This window comes from Mya arenaria, chromosome 10 (assembly GCF_026914265.1).
Source record: "Mya arenaria isolate MELC-2E11 chromosome 10, ASM2691426v1".
Classification (NCBI taxonomy): Eukaryota; Metazoa; Mollusca; class Bivalvia; order Myida; family Myidae; genus Mya; species Mya arenaria.
In genome coordinates this window covers 64,815,852-64,837,591 of record NC_069131.1, presented here as the reverse complement: position 1 = coordinate 64,837,591, position 21,740 = coordinate 64,815,852, and the positions used below count along the sequence as shown (strand labels likewise).

Sequence of the window (21,740 nt, the reverse complement as noted above, 5' to 3'; positions counted from 1 at the left end):
TTTTTTGTCTTAGAGAAGTTTGGGCATCAAAACCTGCCTTCTAACTAGTATAAATACGGTAAATCCATATCAACAAAGAAGATAAAGAAGGGAGTGAACTTAGTGAACTTAATTGGAATAAATTGTATTATATCAAGTTGTATCGTAGCATATGCCTATTTGTGTATTATCATACGTGTGCTATCTACACTCTTAGAAACACACTTCATTATATCAGATACACAATCAAACATGTCACAATGATCAGAAATGCGTAATTTGAGTTAACAGGCCGACAGATAAAATGCAATTTAGAGTGTTATCTTTGATAAATTAATACAAAATGTTTTCTTGGAATGTAACTTTAATCATCTTACGTCAATGGCCATAAAAAAAACATGACAACCAAATGTTAGCTATTTTTCGAGGCGAAAATATTTAACGAGCTCTTTGATCAGTTTTCAAAAAAAGCATAGAATAAAATGCGTTTTTAGTTTGTTGTAGAGTATTACTACAGCAAACGTTCTGTCCTAATCAAATATATGTATGTTTAACTGTCTTTAAATTTCAGCCCGCTCTCACTTCAAACTCAAACGTCAGCAAACACAGGGATGGGATAAAGTTCATTATCGCATGCAATTTGCGCGCATTTCTTAAAATCTACAATTTAATGCCATATCAAATCCTTTATGGGCATACAATAAAAAGAGCAATTGTTAGTTCCAGTGAATAATCGCAATATATTTCATCTTGTGAACATAAAAATTAATACAACTCGCATTCACCAGGACCGATTTATCAATCGAGAACGTTCATTCAATTAATATACAATGAATAATAAAATTTAATACAAACATAACAGAACAGGACACTATAGTTTCAATAAAACCTCTATAAGGTGTTGAGAGAAACGGTATGTAGGTAAGGAACAGAACAGGACACTATAGTTAAAATAAAACCTGTTGTTAAAATGATTCATTCACATCCTTTTTTCTGGTTGTCTCTGTCAACCTTAGTGTCGAAATTTATTAACTTTCTAACAGCAAGCTAAATGATAAATCTTATAGTGCAATTAGAGTAAAACCTTCAGCTTTGTGATTTTTGTCTTTGTCCCATTTTTCTTTATTTAGTTTTAAAACAATATCATCAGTCGACTCTGAAGTTTAATGGTACGCATATTGAAAGGATTCTACGGCATTTAAATGAAATACAACTTAAGCAAAGGTTTCCATTCGGTAGACCTCAAGCCATACTCGCGTGTGCAGTAACTTAAATTGTTCTTAACATCAGATGAGGCTAAATGCAGAAATGAAGTTTCTTGTAAATCTTTGCGCAGTTGCAAGTATTGTGTGCTTCGTTCTTTCTGAAGACATGAAAGAAGAATTGACATTCAATTATGAAGAGAAAGTTTTGGAAATGGTTTTGAAAGACAATAAAGAAATAATGAATGAGAACTCGGGAATTGAAAATAACTACAAAAGTGTTCAAGATGTCAAACAGTTAATACAGTTACTTATAAATAATACGGAAGAGAACAAGAGGGAATTAAAAAATCTTTTTGCAAAACATGACTCGCGAATTGAAAACAACTACAAACGTGTTCAAGATGTCAAACTGTTGATACAATCACTTATAAATAACACGGAAGAACATGACTCGAATTTTGTGGGTACGTATGAAGTTAATTTTCTTAAACCGATATTCTCTATCTAATTTTAATTAGAATAACTTGTTACGGAAAAGAAAATTTTATCAATATTTGGCCTTTTGCTTGGCTGTGATGTGTTTACCTTACAGCACGATTTTCCATGTAGATCGCATCGGTGCATTATTATTCATACGAAATACAATGGAGACTACAGCACATTAAACAACAATTTAAACTAAGACTAACAGAGGGGAATAGGCAAAATGCTTACATACACTAAACCAGTGACAGACAACGTACAAACAATACTGACCATTCATGCAAACAAATACGTGAAATCATTATAAATTTTAAATAACACTGAAGAAAACAAGAGTGAAATTAAACGTCTTCTTGCAGAACATGAATATAAGATTTGTGAGTACATATTAACTTAATTTTCTTGAAAAAATATTACTTCATTTTTCTTTTAACTAGAATATTTTTATGGAACAAAAGTTGTTATAAACCTTTAACTGCTTGGCCTCGTTGTGTTTATTATAACAAGATCGTCCATGTAGTGTCCATTGGTGTATATAATTTATGAGTAATACAATGGAGGCTGCATAGACAAGCTCAGTAGCAAAAAAATTAAACAAAGACTAACTGTTAAGAAAGGCATAATGTTATGAACTAACCCACACTAAACCAGAGACACACAGCGTACAATCATTACTGACCATACATATATAAATAAAAAACACGTTAATTCATCATTAATCCATTGTGTTTGTGACCGTCAGTGGTTTAATATCATCAGCGTTGAACAATGGAAAAACTAAAACTGTTGCCATATTTAACCATTAAATGTAAACAAAGGGGTTGGGGATGGTGTAAGTTTGTATGATGGAAATATTATGCTAGAAAAATGTTCGGTTGCAAACAAAAAAGTGGATTTATAAGAAGAAAAACTCTGTCTATATTCAAAAGAATTCTTCCAACCGGCCATATTGTACATAATAAATCAGTTCTAATTAACTGACTAACGGGAATTATCGGTAGAAGTAATCAAAACTGATTTTTGTGCTATTTATGCTAGAATACCGTACCTGGATTGCAATTTTCTGTGCAAAATAATCTCTTCATTTTCAATATAGTATTAATATAACCAATAACAAATTAACGCATATAATTATGATTTAACGTAAAAACAACAATGTGCATTAAAGTGTTATAAACAAGTGCCTACATCACGCAACGGCAAACGAAGGTAAACTCATGTATCAATTGGAATATTTCAGAAACTGTTTCAGAAAGATATGTTATGTACTATAACACTGCGTCATTTTCCTTATGTATGTGATTACAAAGTAAAATGTATACCATCACAGAAAATATTTATACCTTTATTCATTGATTCTTTCCTGTAACATGCTCAATAGAATTGGCTTTAAGGGACTAACGTTAAATTAAAATTCATTCAAGTGAACAAATAAAAAAAAGATTAACATGTATTCAGTAAATGGGCATGCTATGGTGTGTTGCCGATCTCCACATACAGGACGCACTTATTTTCGAGAATATGTCAACAAAAGTGTATACCAGAATCGGTACTATTTCTTATATTCGCTATTTTGTATGCAACCGAACAATTTACTCACTTATTGTTTACATTAACAAAATACCCCCCCCCCCCAACTTTATTAAACGAAGCTGTATTGTAAAATAAAGATACTGCATTAGCAGATATGAAAGATGAGAGAAAGTTTGTCGGCCAGAGTTTTTAAACTTAATCTTTCATCGTTATATCATTACAGCCCTGCGTTCAGTAAAAGTTTTTGCGGCTATTGTTTGCAATTTAGTTCCCCAGTACAGTGTGCTAACTCCAGCTACCGTGAATGAATGTTAGCCAGTAACTGAACTTTATTTTTATTTCAGGGGGAGGATGGTCGGACTGGGAGTCGTGGGGTTCCTGCTCAGTAGCATGTGGTGAGGGATTTCAAACACGCGTGCGTAGATGTGACAACCCAACACCCTCAAGTCACGGGAGATATTGCCATGGTGACGCCAAAGAATGGCGAATGTGCGATGGGGCTCAAACAAAAGGTAAACTTTTAATCATCAGGGATTTAAACTCGGGAAATCACACATTTTCTGTTAACTCATTTTTTTATATATTGAAGGTATTATGTACATACTGTTAATTAGTTTCAATTGGTGGATAATGTTTAACCACAAACTGTTTATTTTTGCATTTTGCAAGCAAATCAGTCTACTCTTACGACCATTTAAATTTCAGTGACAGATTGTCTGGATATTTATCGTAAATGTCCATCCTCACCTGACGGGGTGTATCGAGTCAACTTGTGGAAATCCAAGACGGCTATCAGTGTGTATTGCGACATGACGTCAAGGAATGGAGGATGGACGGTTTGTTAAGTGTTATGTTATCCGATAGGGGTTGTACGTGGAAAGATAGTAAGAAAATATCTTAGTTTAAAATGTTAGCTTTTATACGCTTAAACGGTATACCTTGTATCTGAAATAAAATTGCGTTTAAATTGTTCAAATATTGGGGATAAAAGATTTGTGTACTTTGTAAATGGAATTTATTTATTTGCTCGATTTCCTAACTTTATTCGCATCATTCTATAATTAAGACGGAATGTAACAGTATGAAAAAAGTGAAATATTACAGTCTTTAACAGAAATTTGAGTGGAAATTAACTATTTCATGCCGTAACTGTGCGAAATCAATTGCGCCATTAAACGGGGTCTATGTTTAAACTTTCGACAACTGAGCTTTCCATATACAGAACAGAATATTTATTAGACTTAACCATAACAAGCTTATCGTCACAATAACACATAAACATTCAAAAACATATATATATGGCATGCAACAATTTTAACACATATCATATTATTCGATAAACTTATTTGATTTTTTAGTTTCTGGGAATTAAATGGTGAGAATGAATTTATATTATATCATATTTATTTTTTTAATATCAAAAACAATCGGATGATATTTAAGATTGATCAAACAGTAATCATGTACTGATTTTTGTATATAACCACAAATGACTCCGTATTATGGGTAATAAGGTGTATTAGATTACATCGTAAGGACAAGGAAAATGATGCGTGTACAAAAATAACAAAACATACAAATAGGGAAAAATACAACCAACAAAATATGAGTTTCTACCCTATCACATCAAATATCCATGACACATAAATGATATCAACTACTCGAAGTTTGAACGCCTTATCTCATCGCTTATTTTCAAATGAGTATTTTATATACAAATAAAACCATTAACGTATAAAGTATATCAACATTTTTACACATTTGTCCATTCTTAAGACATTGTTGTATTTTGAATAGTTCTAGTATACTGGTTAGTAAAAGCTTTCCCTTATCTCTAGGTGTTTTTTTTGTAACAAAAGCCTTCCTTTATCTCTAGGTATTCCAAAACCGGTATGACGGATCGGAGGAGTTTTACTTAGATCTCAAGGCTTACACTGAAGGGTTTGGAAAGCCATCAGCTGAATTCTGGCTTGGTAAATGTCGAGAATAACAACAAGCACTTGAAAACCATTAACCAATTATAGCAAACGCTTCGTGTATCTATACATCCAATGTATTATACCCAATGTCATTCGCTCATAAATAATAATCATACAAATAACTAAAATATTTGGACTAATTTCCTTGTCGTCATATTCCCTTTAAATCGTTCCCACTTTCCTTCTGACTTTGATTAGTGTTATGTTTCTATTTAAGGGTTAAGATACATTAAAGAGCTCGCGGATCAGGGAAATACTACTCTTCGCATGGAGGTAGGTGCCGCCGACGGAAGCGAGGCTTACGAAGAGTGGCCGGACTTCCGGTTAGGAGATGCACCGGGGTACAAACTGCACGTAGGAGGGAATGGCACGGGAACCGCTGGTAGAGTTACCTTATCTTGACCTTATTATCAGACAATTTGTAGCAATAAGTAAAAGCTACTGCACCCAACACCGGAGTTAAAAACAATGAGCTCGAAGCATGAGTTTATGTGTACCATATTTATCACGATTGTTGGACCCAGTATTATAACTGTTTGTAAAATCTTGTCACACTCGTCGTGCGATGTAGCATACAAACGATCGAGAAAAACTTCTGAAAAAAGTAAAAGATAAGTAAAAACGTTTTGTTATAATCGCACTAATTTAGAAAATGGCGAGCAAATATAACTGTTGTTTGAGGTGCTCATTTGGTTCATGATAAATGTATTTATAATTTCGAAAAATAAATCAGGTTCAGAAAATGGATGCATCTAAACATTTTACTAAACGTTCATTTATTACGGTTTAACGTTGAGATTGGTAAAACACACACATGTTTATATTCAAGTGAGTTTTGATAAGAAAAAAACGAAAAACAAGCAATAAGGGTGCTTCCTCAATAGAGTCTGTCTCGACCAAATACAATTTTTGACAGTAAAGTGTGGGGAAATATTTGGCGTTGTTTCAATAAATTATACGTATATTTATGAATCGCGGATCTGGGCCCGTATTCACGTACATTTTTTATTGACTCAAACTCAGACTCAGTCTCAGTCTCAGACTCAGGCTATGCTGAGACTATTTTGATTTTGGTATTCACTAACGATTTTAGACTCAGACTCAGCTGAGAATACTTTATGTCGATGATGCAAGCGGTATTTTTCCATGATTACGTCAGCAGGTGCTCGCACGCGCCGTTACATCACTGACAGACGGATAATGGACTCGACAGGTATATTGTTTACATGTTTTTTATTATAAATTATTGATACTGATATCATGCATTTCGTTAAAAAAGTAATTTACATGCTGATCATACACTGAATAATTTCTCATTGAGAACTCTTTTTTACGTAGATACCTTAGCAATGGACTAGAAAGTTTAGATATTATAACGTTGTTATTCTTTTAGGGTTTCTTAACAAAAAAAGTCCCCCATGGACAGAGGCAGCTGCTGCCTCGTACGTGAAAATTGGGATCTTCTTTTCGGAGAGATGAGAGGGTGTGGCGTTGAAAATTTTTCAACTAAACGCCGGGCAAAGTGGCAAGAGATTGCCACTGTTGTGAGCCAGTACGTTTGATAGTTGAAACAGACTTTATGACTTATTTGTACATGTGTTTTTGTTGTTATTTCTTTTTGAGACAGCATGGCATGAAGGATAATTGTTCATAAGGTTAATATTTTGCATGCGGTATTAAACACAGTTTTCAACAATTTTATTATAAATAACAGTTACGTAACATGGCCATGCATAGCTGTATTACTGCCACATTATTGTTCCACTGAAACATACTGTACTAATTTATAATGTACATGTATCAACATTGTATTGATGGTATACACTTGTTATTGATTTGGCAATTGAATGAAAATCATCCATAAAAAAAATATTCAAACTTTTATAAGAATGCAATATACATTGAAACAATTACCAGTGGACATTCAACTTAGTAAGAATTACTGAAGTTAAAATAATTAAAAGTAAAACACCTCATGTTGTTATATTTCAGTGAATTTACAGCTCCACGTTCTTCGGAACAGTGCCGGAAAAAATTTCAAAATGTAAAAGGACGTTGTAAGTAAAATATGTTTACCATGCTACTAGTTCATAGAGGCAGAAACAATCTAAAAGATTTGCAACGAAAAATTGCAGAAGTTACTGAAAGTATACATGTATATGATTATATGCATCTCATTGTGTCAAGTCTCACTGTGTCAGTGACTAACATCATTAACTAAAACAAAATATTTCTAGATGTTTGGTTGCTTTAATTGTTGATTCAGACAGGTGTGAAAAGATGACAGAAAAGTACATTTTCTTGCATATTATCTTTGTTTTGTTTAGCCATCAACAAAGTCAGTGGGCTGCGGCATCCACCAACAGGAGGGGGCCCATCGGCTGCATTATCTGTGGCAGAGTCGTGTGTGGCAGACCATCTTGCCACACACGAAGTTGTCACGGGCATTGGCGAAACCAACCATTTGGTCACTGACTGAACCTTTCAATTAAAACAGATGAAACGGAAAACAAACACATATGACGATTTTAAGTTTATTTCAGAAAGCAATCGATCACATATGAAAACATTAATATTCACATGTACAATTATAGGATAAACACATATTTCGTTCATTATTATTAAAATTATTATAATATTTTATAAAAATACATTGATGTTTAACATTGGAATTTCCTGGGATTTTTCAGTTACATTAAAGATAATTTTCATACTGAGCACTAATATTCAAGTATTTATTAACAAATTTAAGACCAATGAGTGAATAAATTAAAAAAAACAAATGTTTAAAAACATTATAAATGATGGTCCGTAAGTTTCTGAAGATGGTCCGTAATGTCCCTAAATCTGGTCCGTAGTGTCCCTAAATCTGGTCCGTAATGTCTGGTCCGTAATATCCATGGTCCGTAGTGTCCGTGACCCGTATATTCATGTCAAATTGATTGACAGTAAACAGCAAGCCCTCATCTCTGGTAAAATGTCTTCCGGGCTTGCTCAAATTCTGAATTTTATTTAGCAGGGCTTGTTCATAAAAATGATTTCATGCAATAAAACAATAGTTCGGGCTTGTTCATCCAAAAGTCTAATTTTGATGACTGAAACAAGTTTTTATTTTAAAGGTGTTCATATTTTGGTTGAAATTGTTATGACTTTGAATAATAAATACAAAATCAAATCACATTATGTATACTGGTAGAAGTTGTACGAGTTTTCCATTGTTGAAATAACAATCCAGCGTGCCATGCCAAACTTTCGAGATGATTTTTATTATTGCAGACCTTGAACAAATTTTCGGGCCTCGAAACCGGCCTCAATGATCATGGCAGATGAGCCAACGTCTGAGGCCACTATCCCAGAAACATCAGGAGGTAAAATATTTCATTCTTTTCCTTATCCCAACATGAAATCAATGGAAGCAATTCAATTCCTTAAACCCTTTCACTTTCATTAATGTGTTATGTATTGCAGGAAGGCTGAATGTATGCGTGCAATGTTGTCTGGTACAGAAAAAAAATGTTGTCATACATTATCATATGAGCTACGTTGATAGAATCACACAATTTTGTCTGATGGCATTCAGTTTTAGCTCGGCTATGTGAAGAATATGGAGAGCTATACTACTCACCCAAGCGCCGGTTTTCCAACACACCTTGTTTAATTTCCCAGCAATTTCTTGAAGTATTGCATTGAAACTTCTTACAATTGTACTTAACAATTCAACCTGTTTGATTAACCAATTAAGATAACTATTGTTTGCATTTAATTTAAATAGTTTATTGTACGACTTAGAAATTCTGGTTTAGGTTTTGTGTGCACGCACACATAATATGGGTGCTTTTCAAATAAATGAGGCAAAAGTGTGACATAGCGGTTGAAAATTCAAACCCAGTTTTCATGATTGTCACCTATTTTACATGAAAGTAAATACTTCAAATTGCATGGAAATAATTTCGGTAAATTATCAGGAAATACAAATAAAAAAAATATTTTGACCTTAAATCCAAATATTGCAAACATTTCTATCAATATTGATGATCTATAAAAGTGTCTTATGACAAGAACCTAGTATAAATCAGATGTTTTTCTAAATTTTATAATCAGTAATTGGTACCTGTATGTAGTCATGTGCATAATAATTCAGTTGTTTAAGAAAACTCAAAAAAAAAATCAACACATTTTTGTCTAAATTTGAAACCAAAAATGAATTGTTACCTAACAAACACTTTTGTGAGCATGTCTAAATTAAAAGATCCCTATTTGCCTTTGGCATCCTACTCAATATAATAGTATCTGTTTTATTAGGCATTATTCAAGAATTAAATTCAAGAAAATTCTCAACTTTTGGTTTCCACAATGATTTAAGTTCACCTTGCTTTGACATGGTTTTACTTCGGTCTATGTTTAGGCGCTCAAATTGCCAGACCTTTCTTGCAACTCCACATATTCTTAGCATTGCTTGTGTATACTAGCTGCCTTTTTTTAAAAAAAAATTGATTTAGTTGGTGTGCCTACTTTTCTTATGCATATGACTGACAGACATCACCAATTGTGTAATTTTCTACAAAATGACTTATTTTAAGACCTTCACTTCGGTTTACCAGACGGTTAATTGTGGAGGCCCATGCCATGGAATCCCTCTGAAGGGGTTGTTTTGCATATTGTGCTTTTTCTGAACTGATGCTGCTTCAACTGTGGGTGTTCATACCTTCTCATTTTAACATTTCACCTTTTATTTTGTCTGTCATTTTCTGGACTTTTATTGTTTCCTCATTTCTCTTAATTTTATTTCTTCTAAATAATATTATATTCTTACACAACTTCTTTGCTGATTAAGCCATCCATTTGAAACTCAACAATTCCCTTAACAAGATTGATTGGCCCATAATTGGCATGAAAACGCTTACTGAAAGTGAAAGGAATAAAAGTTAGGAGAGATAAAAGAAAAAGCCTCATTACTTTGAAAAGCACCCATACATGATACAAATTGAGTTATTGCATTGAGACTTTAAACAATGGTATTCAATGATCACACCTACTTAAATTAAACCAGTTAGATAACACTTGTTTGTAATAAATTCAAATAATGTCCCCTTTCTTGGACATAGAAATTCTGGTTAAGGTTTTGCATGTAACCACTTATAAGTCTATTCCTCAGATAATACATCTTATATTGCATTGAAATTTTACACACAGGCTCCCAAACATTTAACCTTCGTCTTAAATCAAGTACAATAACTATATCTCACAAAATCCGGTTAAGGTCTTGCATGTTAGCACAAACAGGATAATATCTCGGCAACTACGTGATGTATTGCATTGAGACTTAATACAATTGTATACAACCACACAACAAAATTGTTAACATTTTCAATGTAACCAAATGAAATCTAATCTTACAGTGATCCATTTCTAACACTTTTCAATCCTTTCACTGAACAGCGGCATACTAGTCGAGCACGCTGTCCCTGTAACAGCTCTTGTTTTTACTATTATACTATTTTATGTTTCCTAAACTGTTAGTAACAGTTTTAGCAATTATTTTTCGAACAGAAATATGAAAATCTGCAAGTTGATGTTTTGTCAGCAATATTTTATTACTTGTTTGCTGATATTTCACGCCAAATTTTTATCTTTCTGAGACAAGAAATAAAAAAGTTTTTAAAACAGTCAGAATATGAGTGAGAGTACAGCTTAAATATAGTCGACGTAACAAATTAACTTTTTCATATCTTTCAGGTCCATTGAAGTCGTGCAGACAAAAGACCGGGAAAGGTAATTTCATTTAACTAAAGATTAAATGAGACTTTTTTGTGTCGTAGTTTATGACAGATCTTTTTATGCATACACTTCCTGTGCTTGTACCATCTGCTGTGGTAGATCTTAAATTAACTCAAATTCGAAAAGGTCTTATCTGATATTATTTTTAGCAATAACATATAAGGTGTTTCATGCATATACTGTATTGATATGCCAGTGTTCTTATGTTGCCAATATATTTCCTTGTGAAGAATCTAGTGTTCATGAATACTGTTAAGTTCAAATTCTTGAACTATTAGTAAATGCTTAACACTCCTGTACGTGTTGATTGCTTTCAAGGGATTGTACACCATATTTGCACCAAACGAAGTATTTTCATGTAAAGAACCTCTTGAAAAATTTTTAATAGAAAGTGTTACGCTTTGATATCATAATTGTAAGAAAAGCAGATATAACATCTCTTCTATAATTTATCAAGCAGCATATAGTGATTTTGTTTTAAAATAATGTATTATTGAAGTAAATGATAAATGTGATAGCTATACTAACATTATATGTATTAAGTCGAGTATAAAATAAAAAATATGTTTTTTGTTGTTTTTCAGCAAAAAGAAAAATTGTCACCACGGAGCAGTCCACAATAAATGAATTAACTGCAGAAAACCTATCGCTTGACAATGTCAGGATTAGGGAGGAGACCAAACAAATCAAGCTCCAGATGGACCTATTATTAGAACAAAAAAATGCACTTATTTCAGTGAAGATTTCTGATGCTGCCAAAAGTTATTATTTACAAAGGTCTTCCATTGAGTTTCATTCAGGAAATCCTTTTGTAGATTCCTTTACTTTTAATAAATAATTCTGCTCAACCAATTCATTGGATATTTGAAAGTAACAAGCACACTGTTATATTGTCTTTGAAACATTTTAGGCTTGTCCCTGTATTTTTCATTGTATATTTAAAGGTGATGTACTTGTTTAAGCTAACTTCTTCAAACTTACTTTTGAGATCCTACATCAATCTTCAAATATTTAAAGCTTTGTACAGTCTTGAATTGCATGTTTGATTTGCTTAGGTGACTTTATTTTTGATCAAGTCAAAATGTACTTGTTGTAGTAAGTAATGCCCTGAAATTCATGTGCTATTAAAGTTTTTAAACCATATATGTTATCCCACTAAGTTTGATGATGACATTTCATATATATGTTACACATCATTGTTCATCAATGTCCAATGAAATATTCTTTGTAAAGTTTGCTGAAGTAATTATTTATTAAGGACATAAGGTATGTAGTTTGCTATATAGTTTATACATATCAAATTTATAAAATGTATGGTGCCATAAAGTCATCAGACAATTAAGTTAAGGGTATTGCTTGTTACTTTTCAAATATCCAATTGTTACACAGTTCTCATTCATTTATAATTCACAAGGTTCATCTGGAGTTTGAGAAAGTATCCTCTTTATGATTGACACTGTTAATTTATATTAATGATTAATTTCATAATGATCATTTTATAGATGCAAATGTATATACTTTTTATTGATAGCTTTCCCTGTGTTTTGACTGCATGACTACATATATATATATATATATATATATATATATATATATATATATATATATATATATATATATATATATACAACACTGACTCTATGTATTTTTTTTAGTTGATATATATCAAATTCAACTCATATTATTCATATGTTATGAACATTACATCTCAGTTACATGAAAAAAACAGCTGTCTCTGTTTAATTGGAACTGATTTTGATAGTTTGTCATTTTATGCAAAGTCTGAAATGTTAACGGAATTTACAAACACATTTCATCTGAATTTATGGTGATTTTATCCAATATTTGGACAGTCAATAAGTGATTTTGTTCTTTTTGTCAACAATGGCATGGTGAATTAATAAGAATTAAGGTAATGACTTACGTTCTTGTCGAAATTTACTTAACATTGAACAATAGATAGTATCGTTTATAAAGTATGAAAGTCTGTCCATGGAAGTATGGCTTTCAATTTTCATGAACGTCACTTACCTTTGTTGTTTATATTATCAGTACAAATGATTTAGTCAAAATAAAACACTAATATTAGGTTTCAAATAATACCGATCGTTGTCAAATATTATAGAAGTGTACATTAGATATGATATCGGTCCTAACTAAAACTGTATGTGATGTTTGCATATGTATTGTACTTTCATTGCTTAATTGTAGCTAGTTGTAACACTAAGCCCTATGGATGATTTGAATTACATGCTTTGTTAAAACTGTGGTGTATATATGAGTGTTGTTCCTCATCGTTTTAAACTCGACTATTCGAAGAATAAGGAGAGCTATCCTATTCACCTGAGCGTCGGCGTAACCACTTATGATAAAAAAAATGTAATAGTTTGTGTACCACCTCAAATATGTGTACACAAGAGGAGGTTACTCTATCAAGCATTTTGACAAAATTATGCCCCTTTTTCTAATTAGAATTTACATTAAAGTTTTCGTACTATCTGAAATATTTTCAAACTCCATTGACATCTAGCTTGGAAACTTTGCATGCTTGTTCACCATCATGCCCGCAACATGTACACAGGAGGAGGTAACTGTGTCAATCATTTTGACATAATTAAGCCCCTGTTTCGACTAAGAATTTATGTCAAAATTTGCGTACTACCTCAGATATTTTCAATCCTGATACTGAAAAGCGGCCGAATAGTCGAGCGCGCTGTCTCTGTGACAGCTCTTGTTTGTACTATAATGGTGTATTGAAAAGAAGTGTTTTAAGTTTACAGCATTGTTAATGTCATCATTGTTAACTTTCTAAGAGTTTATGCTTTTGTCACAATTTATCAAAACTTCTTTCAATTTGAATTGGATTGAAAATAAATAGTTAAATGTTATTTACATACAGCATATACCTAAAGTATAAAAGTTCTTAAAAAGTAAATATAATGCAAATTATTGAAAAACAAAAATAGTGATATAAACTTAATCCTTTTTATAATACACTTGAGAAGTTGGGGCCTGTTCATTTATGAAAACACTTGTGATATGAAGCATTCCACATTGTTACTTGTTCATAGTGGTAAGATAATTAAAACATGAAACATATCAAATGATGTCTTTGTTGTTTTTATATGCTTACTTCAAATGAAAACTAGAAACAAAACAGGAAATCAGTCTGTTAGGTTAAACTTATCACTTTACATGCATGTTCCGCGAACTAGTGCTTGGTCGTCCTGTATGAAAACCATGCGTTCCTAACCCGAACCCCAAGGTCCTTTTGTGCTAAGGTTGCCTTGCTAATAGCTTAAACGGTGTACAACACATTCACCGTCCATCTTGATGCTATGTTACAAGCAGGTTAGCATGCATCAGAGGATGATTAAAAGCTAATGGGTACATAGACGCCAGGATCTCGGCACCTGAAATGAAAAAAAGAGGTTATGATTGCCATCTATGATGTTCTGCCAGAAAAGCGCAACACATTTAACATTACATGTGTATGTATTGATAAAATGAATGTTGTTTTACAAGTGATTTTACCTATCGCTCAAAGTACATTCTGGTCACGTACTCCCTGGCGGCCCTCCCATCCATGTTGTCCCCAACATCAACTCCATGATAATGGGGGTTATCATTGGGGTCAATTGGGTCAACAGCAACGATATCCCTCCGATCGATCCCCAGATTGTGCAATGTGATGCAGTTTCTGATATGCACACATGCCCTTTCTGGATAACAATTCAACTTCCTCCGAAGTACCTAACAACAAGGAAATGCATTTAATTGGAAAAAAAACACACATTGCAAGAACAAATTACTTTATATTACTATATTTTATATAATTAATACATTGTCATACATCTGTATAATATTCATTAAGCAGAGAGAAATTTTAAAAAGTGTAAATGTTATTCTACCTGAAATCTTTGCTTTAAAATTCCAAAGGTTTGCTCAACAGTGACCCTTGTGCGACACAGTGCCCCATTGTAACGTGCCTGTGCCTCTCCCACAGGATTCATGTAGGGGGTTAACATATACCTTGTACAGGCATACCCACTGTCAGCAAGTAAAAACCCTTGCATATCACCTGTGGGTAAAATGTGTCATTATGTTACAACTACACAACATATCAATTAAAAAATAGCCATATTGTCCCAGTTTTTTTAACTTCTTTATCTAGTATGCCTATATATATCTGTATGAATGCATGCTATAACTAGACAGGAGGCATATGGTTTCATTTAACAGTACCAATGTATCCATTGATTAAGTCATATACAACATGGTCATACCGTCTTAAAACCTCCTTCGGAGTGCACATTGGCGCCAGATTCGTGCATCGTGTGTCCTCCCTGGCCACATCACTACTGCTGATGTAATCCTATATGAGGCATCACATACAGCCTGAAATATACACAGTTTAATATTAGTGATTTCAAAAATGCTAAATTACATATAATTCAAATCAGTTCAATAAATGTCATGTTAAATATACCTTTATAATTAAGTACAAACTCAAGGATTAAGATGGTTATGGTAAATGAATTCAACATCTTGGAAAATGGATAACATTCAATTCAATTATTTTCAATTTACCTGAACATTTATTGTAGGTATTCCTTTCCTCCCAATGTAATCCTCTGGATTGGCCGATGGCTTCTTTATCGAAACATGGGTGCAATCAATTACCCCGACAACGTTGGGAAAGCCTGAAACATGATCATGTATAACTTTAGACTAAGTAAGATTTTTTTGTTATTGGCCCCAGTCTAAGGTGTTCAGAAAACAGGAACTGTATATCATCTGTTACTATCAATGGCTCCTGAAAAAACATAGTAAAACTTTAATGTATTGAAATTCATACTCAGACTTTTACATGGAACATATAATTACATCAAATGAGGAATTGGATCATTTATCAATATTTTATATATTAGTTAATTCTTTCAACACTGATGAAATACATGTAGAACTCCTTGTACATGCAATTCTAACTTATTTTACTAAAATATTTACAGTATATCAACAGTAATATTTGCATTGAAATGAAGGAATATGTCAAACAGGCACAACTTCATTTATCTCAGTTATTGTCATGCTTAAAAATCACTTGTCAAGCCTTTTTTATCATAGCTTACTTCATACATGTATACATAAAACCAGGTAAACATAAACATACATGTATTCATGACAGAAAGAGTGAGAAAGACTATAGGTGAGCTATTTTTAGGTTAACCTACATAACAGGGTACAAGGTTTACGTCCCACTAGGAATACTCTCCTTCAATAGAGGTGACGTAAACAACATTTTTTAGCTGAGTAATTCCTTTAAAGTTTAAGCTTAAGAAGTGAATATTTAGTGGATATTACATACCAGCCATGGCACCGAACTGCTGCTTCACTTGGCGGACACGATCACCGGAGGGGAAGCAGATATACCGGTCTGCAAGAGCAGAAAGCACCTGTCCAACCTGGCGGCAAACTCTGCTTACTGTGGGCTGGCTCAGGTTGACAGTGTCACCGACAGTCAACTGGAAAGCTCCTGTTGCCAAAAACCGCAGATAGCTTAAAACGCACAACACCAAAGGTATTGCGAAACATCTGCCTGTGTCCCGGGCAGCTGCCTGGCATAAATCAACAATGAAGTAGATCGTATCCGGCCGGAAACGATAACGAGCAAATATCTCCTCTTCCCTTAGGTCCTCCAGAGGGTTACTCCTATCGCGAAAAACACGAGGACGTGGCACTTGCCTCAGATACATACGATCTCTAACGATAGCTCTATGTCCAGCCGCCATCTTTGAAGGTTGCAAAACTTCTAAATTATAGACTCAACATTTGAGACTCAGGCTCAGACTTTAAACTCAAACTTTGATCTCAGAAACATTAGTGAATACCGTTTTACAGCCCAAAGTCTGAGTCTTGAGTCCTAAGTCTACATTTGAGGCTAAGACACGTACGTGAATACGGGCCCAGGTCTCTCAATGTGGCACTCAACCATAGAACGGATGGACGCCTTTCAGGATGAAAGTCTATAAATCTATTGAATTCTGGGTCATCGGTAATGCGGTCAAGCCACTGTGATTATTATAGTTTGTGACTTTAGTTCGCACGATATGTTTCTATGTAGACTTAGGTGCGATGCACATCGTAGCTCTGTATTCACGGAGGTAGTGCTCTAAAGTGTATTTTATTAATATAGTATGTATGTCGGGTACGAATCCAATTTGTGCTAGTTTCCTTATATGTGATCTAGTTTAAGTCTTTAATCAAATACTCGTCGTACGAGAATGTGCGGTCCTAGTGTACAAAAATTCGATGTTTACGAATGTCTATTTTGGCAAGAATGGAAATCCATCCAAGGAGACCCAAGACCATGTCAGTTCGCGATCGTATGGGTAGATTATAGCACGTTTTTGCAGATAATCATTAGTATGTCAGTCAATGTTAGCGATGACCATAATTCTGCGCCATAGAAGACTGTAGTGATATTGATATCTTTTTGATCAAACTGGACATAATAAGAGGATTAATGTCATAGGAGTTGTCCCGTATAGTTATTAATGAAAACAGTGATGCTTGTCCTTTTCTTATTCTTGCGCTAACAACATGGGAACACTTCATTGTTCTATGAAGTGTAATACCGCCATGTGCCGTAGAATCTGTCGAATGTAGCAAGGTGTTGTTTATATTTAAAATGTCATGTTCACTTAATTTTTCTCAAATATCATAAATGCACATTTACCTTTATTAAGTTTATAGCCCTAAGTGTTTGCATAGTTGGTGACTTGTTGTTTCTGCGATTGGAGGGCGGCTTTTTTTACGCTATTAATGTGAGATCATCATCTAGCGTCGGATATCCTGCTTTAAGAGTGTCGAAACATGGGCCTTGATCAGAATCTTCAAGATCACACAGAAGTTTGTCTGTAAATAATGAATAGAGCCATGTAGAAAATACACCACGCATCGAAAGCTCAGGAATTGTCAAGCGTTGCAACGTATGACTTTGATCCGTTTTCATGGTTGGCTACAATAGTTTAGTGTAGTATAAAAAATGTTGTAAGTGACCCAAGTCCTTTTTGATATTCACATTGCTGTTTATTTTGGACTTGTTTGCTATGTTTAGTGGACCAAAGTTTGAGGCGTCCATGATGTTTTATTTCAAATAATTTGTAGATAACAGGTAGTAGCGTAATTGGGCTGAATCTCTTACAAAAATCATTTGGTTTGCTTTTCTTATACTTATGTATTATATCTCATTTTTTGCACCCGTTTGAAGCGTATGAACCTTTAATAATAAGCGTAAATAATGTTTGTAAGTACGAAATAAGAGTATGCTCTCCATGTATCAAGTGTTCATTAAATAATTTGTCTTTTCCCGGTGCCTTTCGTTTCTTTAGGTTACGTAATGCGCTTTCAAGTTTATTTGGCTGTACTGTTTTCGTTAAAATGTTATCTTGTGAGTTGTCGCTCGAATTTAAAAAGTCTTGTATTTGTTTCCTCGTTTAGTTTCTCGTGGAAATTCGTGTCGTAATTTGTGGTCTGTTTAAAATTTAATACTTCTGCATTAAAATAATGTCCAAAAGCATTTGCAATTCCGTTTGGTTTTCGAAGTGTAATGTTATTGTGTTCGATTTCGTTTACTGATTCTTTTGCGAATTTTGTTTTGAGCGAACCATTCGCCAAAATAAACGTTTATCACAGCCAGTTGCTGAGTTAAGGTCATCATCGAAATGTACGTTACAGCTATTTATTGCATCTTTTGGGGGTATTAATCAACTGTAGTTTCGCTTGTTCATAATTGTCATAAAAACAGTCACCTTTCATTCTGATAGCTCTGTTATTCAGCCATTCCTTTCTTTCAATCATTGAATTGCGGTTTGCCGCTTTAAATTCATAATTACAGCACGGTATAGCACGGGCATTAACTTACCGGTGGACAATACTTGAGATGCTCTTTTATTTTATTATGTGCTTATAAGCATTAGTTAACACCAACAAACTTTTAATATATTTGCAATTATCATTGAGTTATGCATTCACTGTATTAAAATTACCATACTTAAATTCAGAGGTTAACGATATAATCCCAAGTTATTCGGAGATCACAAAAACATCTGCTTTCACCAAAGTCATCATTTTTGTATAGTTTTGGAATTTTATTTAATACGCACAATGTTCGTATACAATTCGTATAAGATCAGACATTTAGAAATGATCGATTTATTGACATTCATTATTCTCACGTTAATGGGGGGTGGGGGGTCTGTGGAAACATAATATATATTTTAAGAGTTTATCATTATAATCAAACGTGTATGAGAACATTGATGTTAACGTTCAGTGAATTTGAAATGACTTACAAAACGAGGGAAAAGTAGGCAGTATCAGACCGGACATTCTTCACACTGTTGTTATATTGTTACATTGCAGGGGATTACAGCCACTATTTCTCAAAGTCCCAAAATGGAATGGATTTCACAGCAAAGGGAAGCTCATGTGGTAACAAAGATAAAGGTGGTTGGTGGTACAAAGGATGTACATACATCAACCTCAATGGACCTTACGCTCCGCAAGGGACAACGACTGGTCAATGAAGAATGATTTATTACAGTTTTAAGCAAATCGAATCACTCAAAACATCAAGAATGATGTTGCGAAGAGTTGGATGAATCAATCATTAATTGTCAAAATGGTGGGTGTGGTTGTTTGACACGTTCATTAAAATCACCTAGGTTTTTGTATACATATCTTTTAACCATTTATTCGAAAAACTACTTTCATAACTTGAACAATGGGTAAAATATTATTTATGCAGATGAAGGTTTTGATTTGCTCAACTTAACTGAAAACACGTTCATTATTTTATGTCAAGTTTGCACACAATTACAAATACGAGAACGAACGAAAGACATAAAACATGATGAAGGTATGCAAGGTAATGCATTAACATATATGTAAAAAAGATAATATAAAGTCATTATAATACAAGTTGCATTCGAAAGATAACACATAGCTTAGTGTGTATATTTACTTAAGACATAAAACATTGATCTCGTTTATTCTGAACTAAAGACAACTTTTAACTATAAACCCCACTGGCCATTTTCACATCCACATAAAGCAGACGAGCAAATAAGTAGAGATGGGTACTATTTAGGTTATTTTTGGTAAAACTTATTGCAATGTATCGCAATTTTTATTCAACTATAAGTTTAATAACAATGAGACACATATGATTTAAACATGTGCATTTTTATTACATATATGTTTCTTAACTTAATTCGGTTGCTGTACACCGTGCCCATTAGAATCGGTTTTGGGAATTTGAGAAAAAAAATGGCAGCAGAAATTCGCAATATTGATTTTGTCAAACCGTTTTAAAATGTACGCTGGTGATACAAAGAACTTGTAGTATATTAATTTATTAATTATGTGGTATTTTGAAATGTTTTATTAGTAGATGACACTAATTACATGTGAACAACCCAAAGTGGTTTAAGTTTAGGTGGGCGAGTTATGGCGCTCTTGCATTGTGCCTACTATCATATTTTGTATACCCGGACACATCCGAACTAGAAGTGCATATGTAGTGACAGAATATACTTCATTGAAAAAATGATTTTTTTTTAATTTGTGGCACGAGTTATGCAGAATGTTTATGGAGGATAACTGTTGTTGTTTTTTCAGAGCAAGATCGTAAAAACATTCATCGAGTGAGCACCAAAAATATATATTATACAAATGGCGTTCACGAGGAGAAATAGATTTGCGAGTTAACTCAGAAACAAATATATTATTTTATTTTTGTTATATGCCTAAAATGGAAATAAAACGTTAATTGTAGTCTTAACAGAAAAACGAGCAAAATGTATGCGAACGTAACGTCATTTTGGATATGACATCCATGCGTATAAAATGTGTCCTAGCCATGTGCTTGTTTACGTTTAATTTTGAAGTGAGAGCGGGCTAAAAATTAAAAACAGTGAAAAATATCTAATTGTTATTTTAGTGTTCAGTAATTTTATATAGCAATCTGAAATAATATAAAAAAATGGCATTGTACCAGTTAAATATTAAATATAAGTATAATATTGTTATTGACACACCTACACTTATGTTCAAGTAGTACGGTGTTGAAATAACAAACAACTCTAAATCAAAATTGCTGAGAATCTGGCATCAATTTGTCAAAGTTCTTAGGCCTAACAAGCTTTAGTTGCTTATTTTTCCTACTCAATCCTGAATTTACTTAATAAAAAAAATAGTTTTTCGTGATCATTATAAAGAATTTTTTCAAAAAAAACCTGAAAACGTAACGTTAGCAAAGCTTATAGCCAAAAATAGCATTGAGTTGAGCTTTATCTGATTAATCTGATTAATTTTACACTGTCCATGCTTTGTTCTTATTATAAAGAAATACATGAAACGTCATTATTATACCGTTCCATCTGTACTAAAATTCACTGAACTGTTAGATACGACATAAGACAAGAACTCATCAGTGTATTTATTGTCAAAGAAGCGTTATGTATAAGACGAACAATTCTAAATATTGAATTATAATAATGTTTTATTGTTTTTTTGTTGTTGTTGTTTTTTTGTTCATTCTCACCGAATTTGAATATGAACATAAAACTGTACTCGCATTGACGTATTATCTAATTACATGTGTTTTCACTATGTGTTCTGTTCCGTTCTGAATCCTGTAAGTACATAAGATGTTTCGAGAAATAAGGGACATGCATCAACAAATGCATTGAATGATAGCAATTATGGATGACATCAA

At 33.2% G+C, this 21,740-nt stretch overlaps 3 protein-coding genes and 1 long non-coding RNA gene across 4 annotated transcripts; 3 read left to right on the top strand and 1 right to left on the bottom strand.

The window, feature by feature from the left end:
- Nucleotides 1-1,350: 1,350 nt before the first annotated feature.
- On the top strand, nt 1,351-4,067 carry LOC128204922 (complement component C6-like). Its single transcript, XM_052906323.1, has 3 exons — nt 1,351-1,648; nt 3,545-3,712; nt 3,906-4,067. The coding sequence occupies exons 1-3, from the start codon at nt 1,351-1,353 to the stop codon at nt 4,043-4,045; spliced, it is 606 nt and encodes a 201-aa protein (XP_052762283.1). The 3' UTR covers nt 4,046-4,067.
- A 4,420-nt stretch (nt 4,068-8,487) lies between these two features.
- Nucleotides 8,488-11,833, top strand: LOC128205420 (uncharacterized). Its single transcript, XM_052907024.1, has 3 exons — nt 8,488-8,547; nt 10,916-10,951; nt 11,542-11,833. Exons 1-3 carry the CDS (start codon nt 8,493-8,495, stop codon nt 11,793-11,795), a joined length of 345 nt encoding a protein of 114 aa, XP_052762984.1. The 5' UTR covers nt 8,488-8,492; the 3' UTR covers nt 11,796-11,833.
- A 2,658-nt stretch (nt 11,834-14,491) lies between these two features.
- On the bottom strand, nt 14,492-16,749 carry LOC128204921 (putative nuclease HARBI1). The gene is made up of 5 exons (XM_052906322.1): nt 16,326-16,749; nt 15,548-15,660; nt 15,203-15,332; nt 14,869-15,038; nt 14,492-14,710 (listed from the first exon to the last, which is right to left on the bottom strand). The coding sequence occupies exons 1-5, from the start codon at nt 16,747-16,749 to the stop codon at nt 14,492-14,494; spliced, it is 1,056 nt and encodes a 351-aa protein (XP_052762282.1).
- Nucleotides 16,750-19,552: 2,803 nt separating this feature from the next.
- Nucleotides 19,553-20,797, top strand: LOC128206560 (uncharacterized). Its single transcript, XR_008256501.1, has 2 exons — nt 19,553-19,646; nt 20,642-20,797. It is a non-coding gene; the product is annotated as an uncharacterized LOC128206560 (long non-coding RNA).
- The last annotated feature ends 943 nt before the right edge of the window (nt 20,798-21,740 follow it).

Coding starts and splice junctions, on each gene's coding strand:
- LOC128204922 (XM_052906323.1), top strand. CDS start 1,351: ATGAAAGAAGAATTGACATTCAATTATGAAGAGAAAGTTTTGGAAATG. Junction 1,649..3,544: donor ACATGACTCGAATTTTGTGG/GTACGTATGAAG, acceptor TTTTTATTTCAG/GGGGAGGATGGTCGGACTGG. Junction 3,713..3,905: donor CGATGGGGCTCAAACAAAAG/GTAAACTTTTAA, acceptor TTTAAATTTCAG/TGACAGATTGTCTGGATATT.
- LOC128205420 (XM_052907024.1), top strand. CDS start 8,493: ATGATCATGGCAGATGAGCCAACGTCTGAGGCCACTATCCCAGAAACA. Junction 8,548..10,915: donor TATCCCAGAAACATCAGGAG/GTAAAATATTTC, acceptor CATATCTTTCAG/GTCCATTGAAGTCGTGCAGA. Junction 10,952..11,541: donor CAGACAAAAGACCGGGAAAG/GTAATTTCATTT, acceptor GTTGTTTTTCAG/CAAAAAGAAAAATTGTCACC.
- LOC128204921 (XM_052906322.1), bottom strand. CDS start 16,749: ATGGCGGCTGGACATAGAGCTATCGTTAGAGATCGTATGTATCTGAGG. Junction 15,333..15,547: donor TACCTACAATAAATGTTCAG/GTAAATTGAAAA, acceptor TGCCTCATATAG/GATTACATCAGCAGTAGTGA. Junction 15,039..15,202: donor CTTAATCAATGGATACATTG/GTACTGTTAAAT, acceptor TTTTACCCACAG/GTGATATGCAAGGGTTTTTA.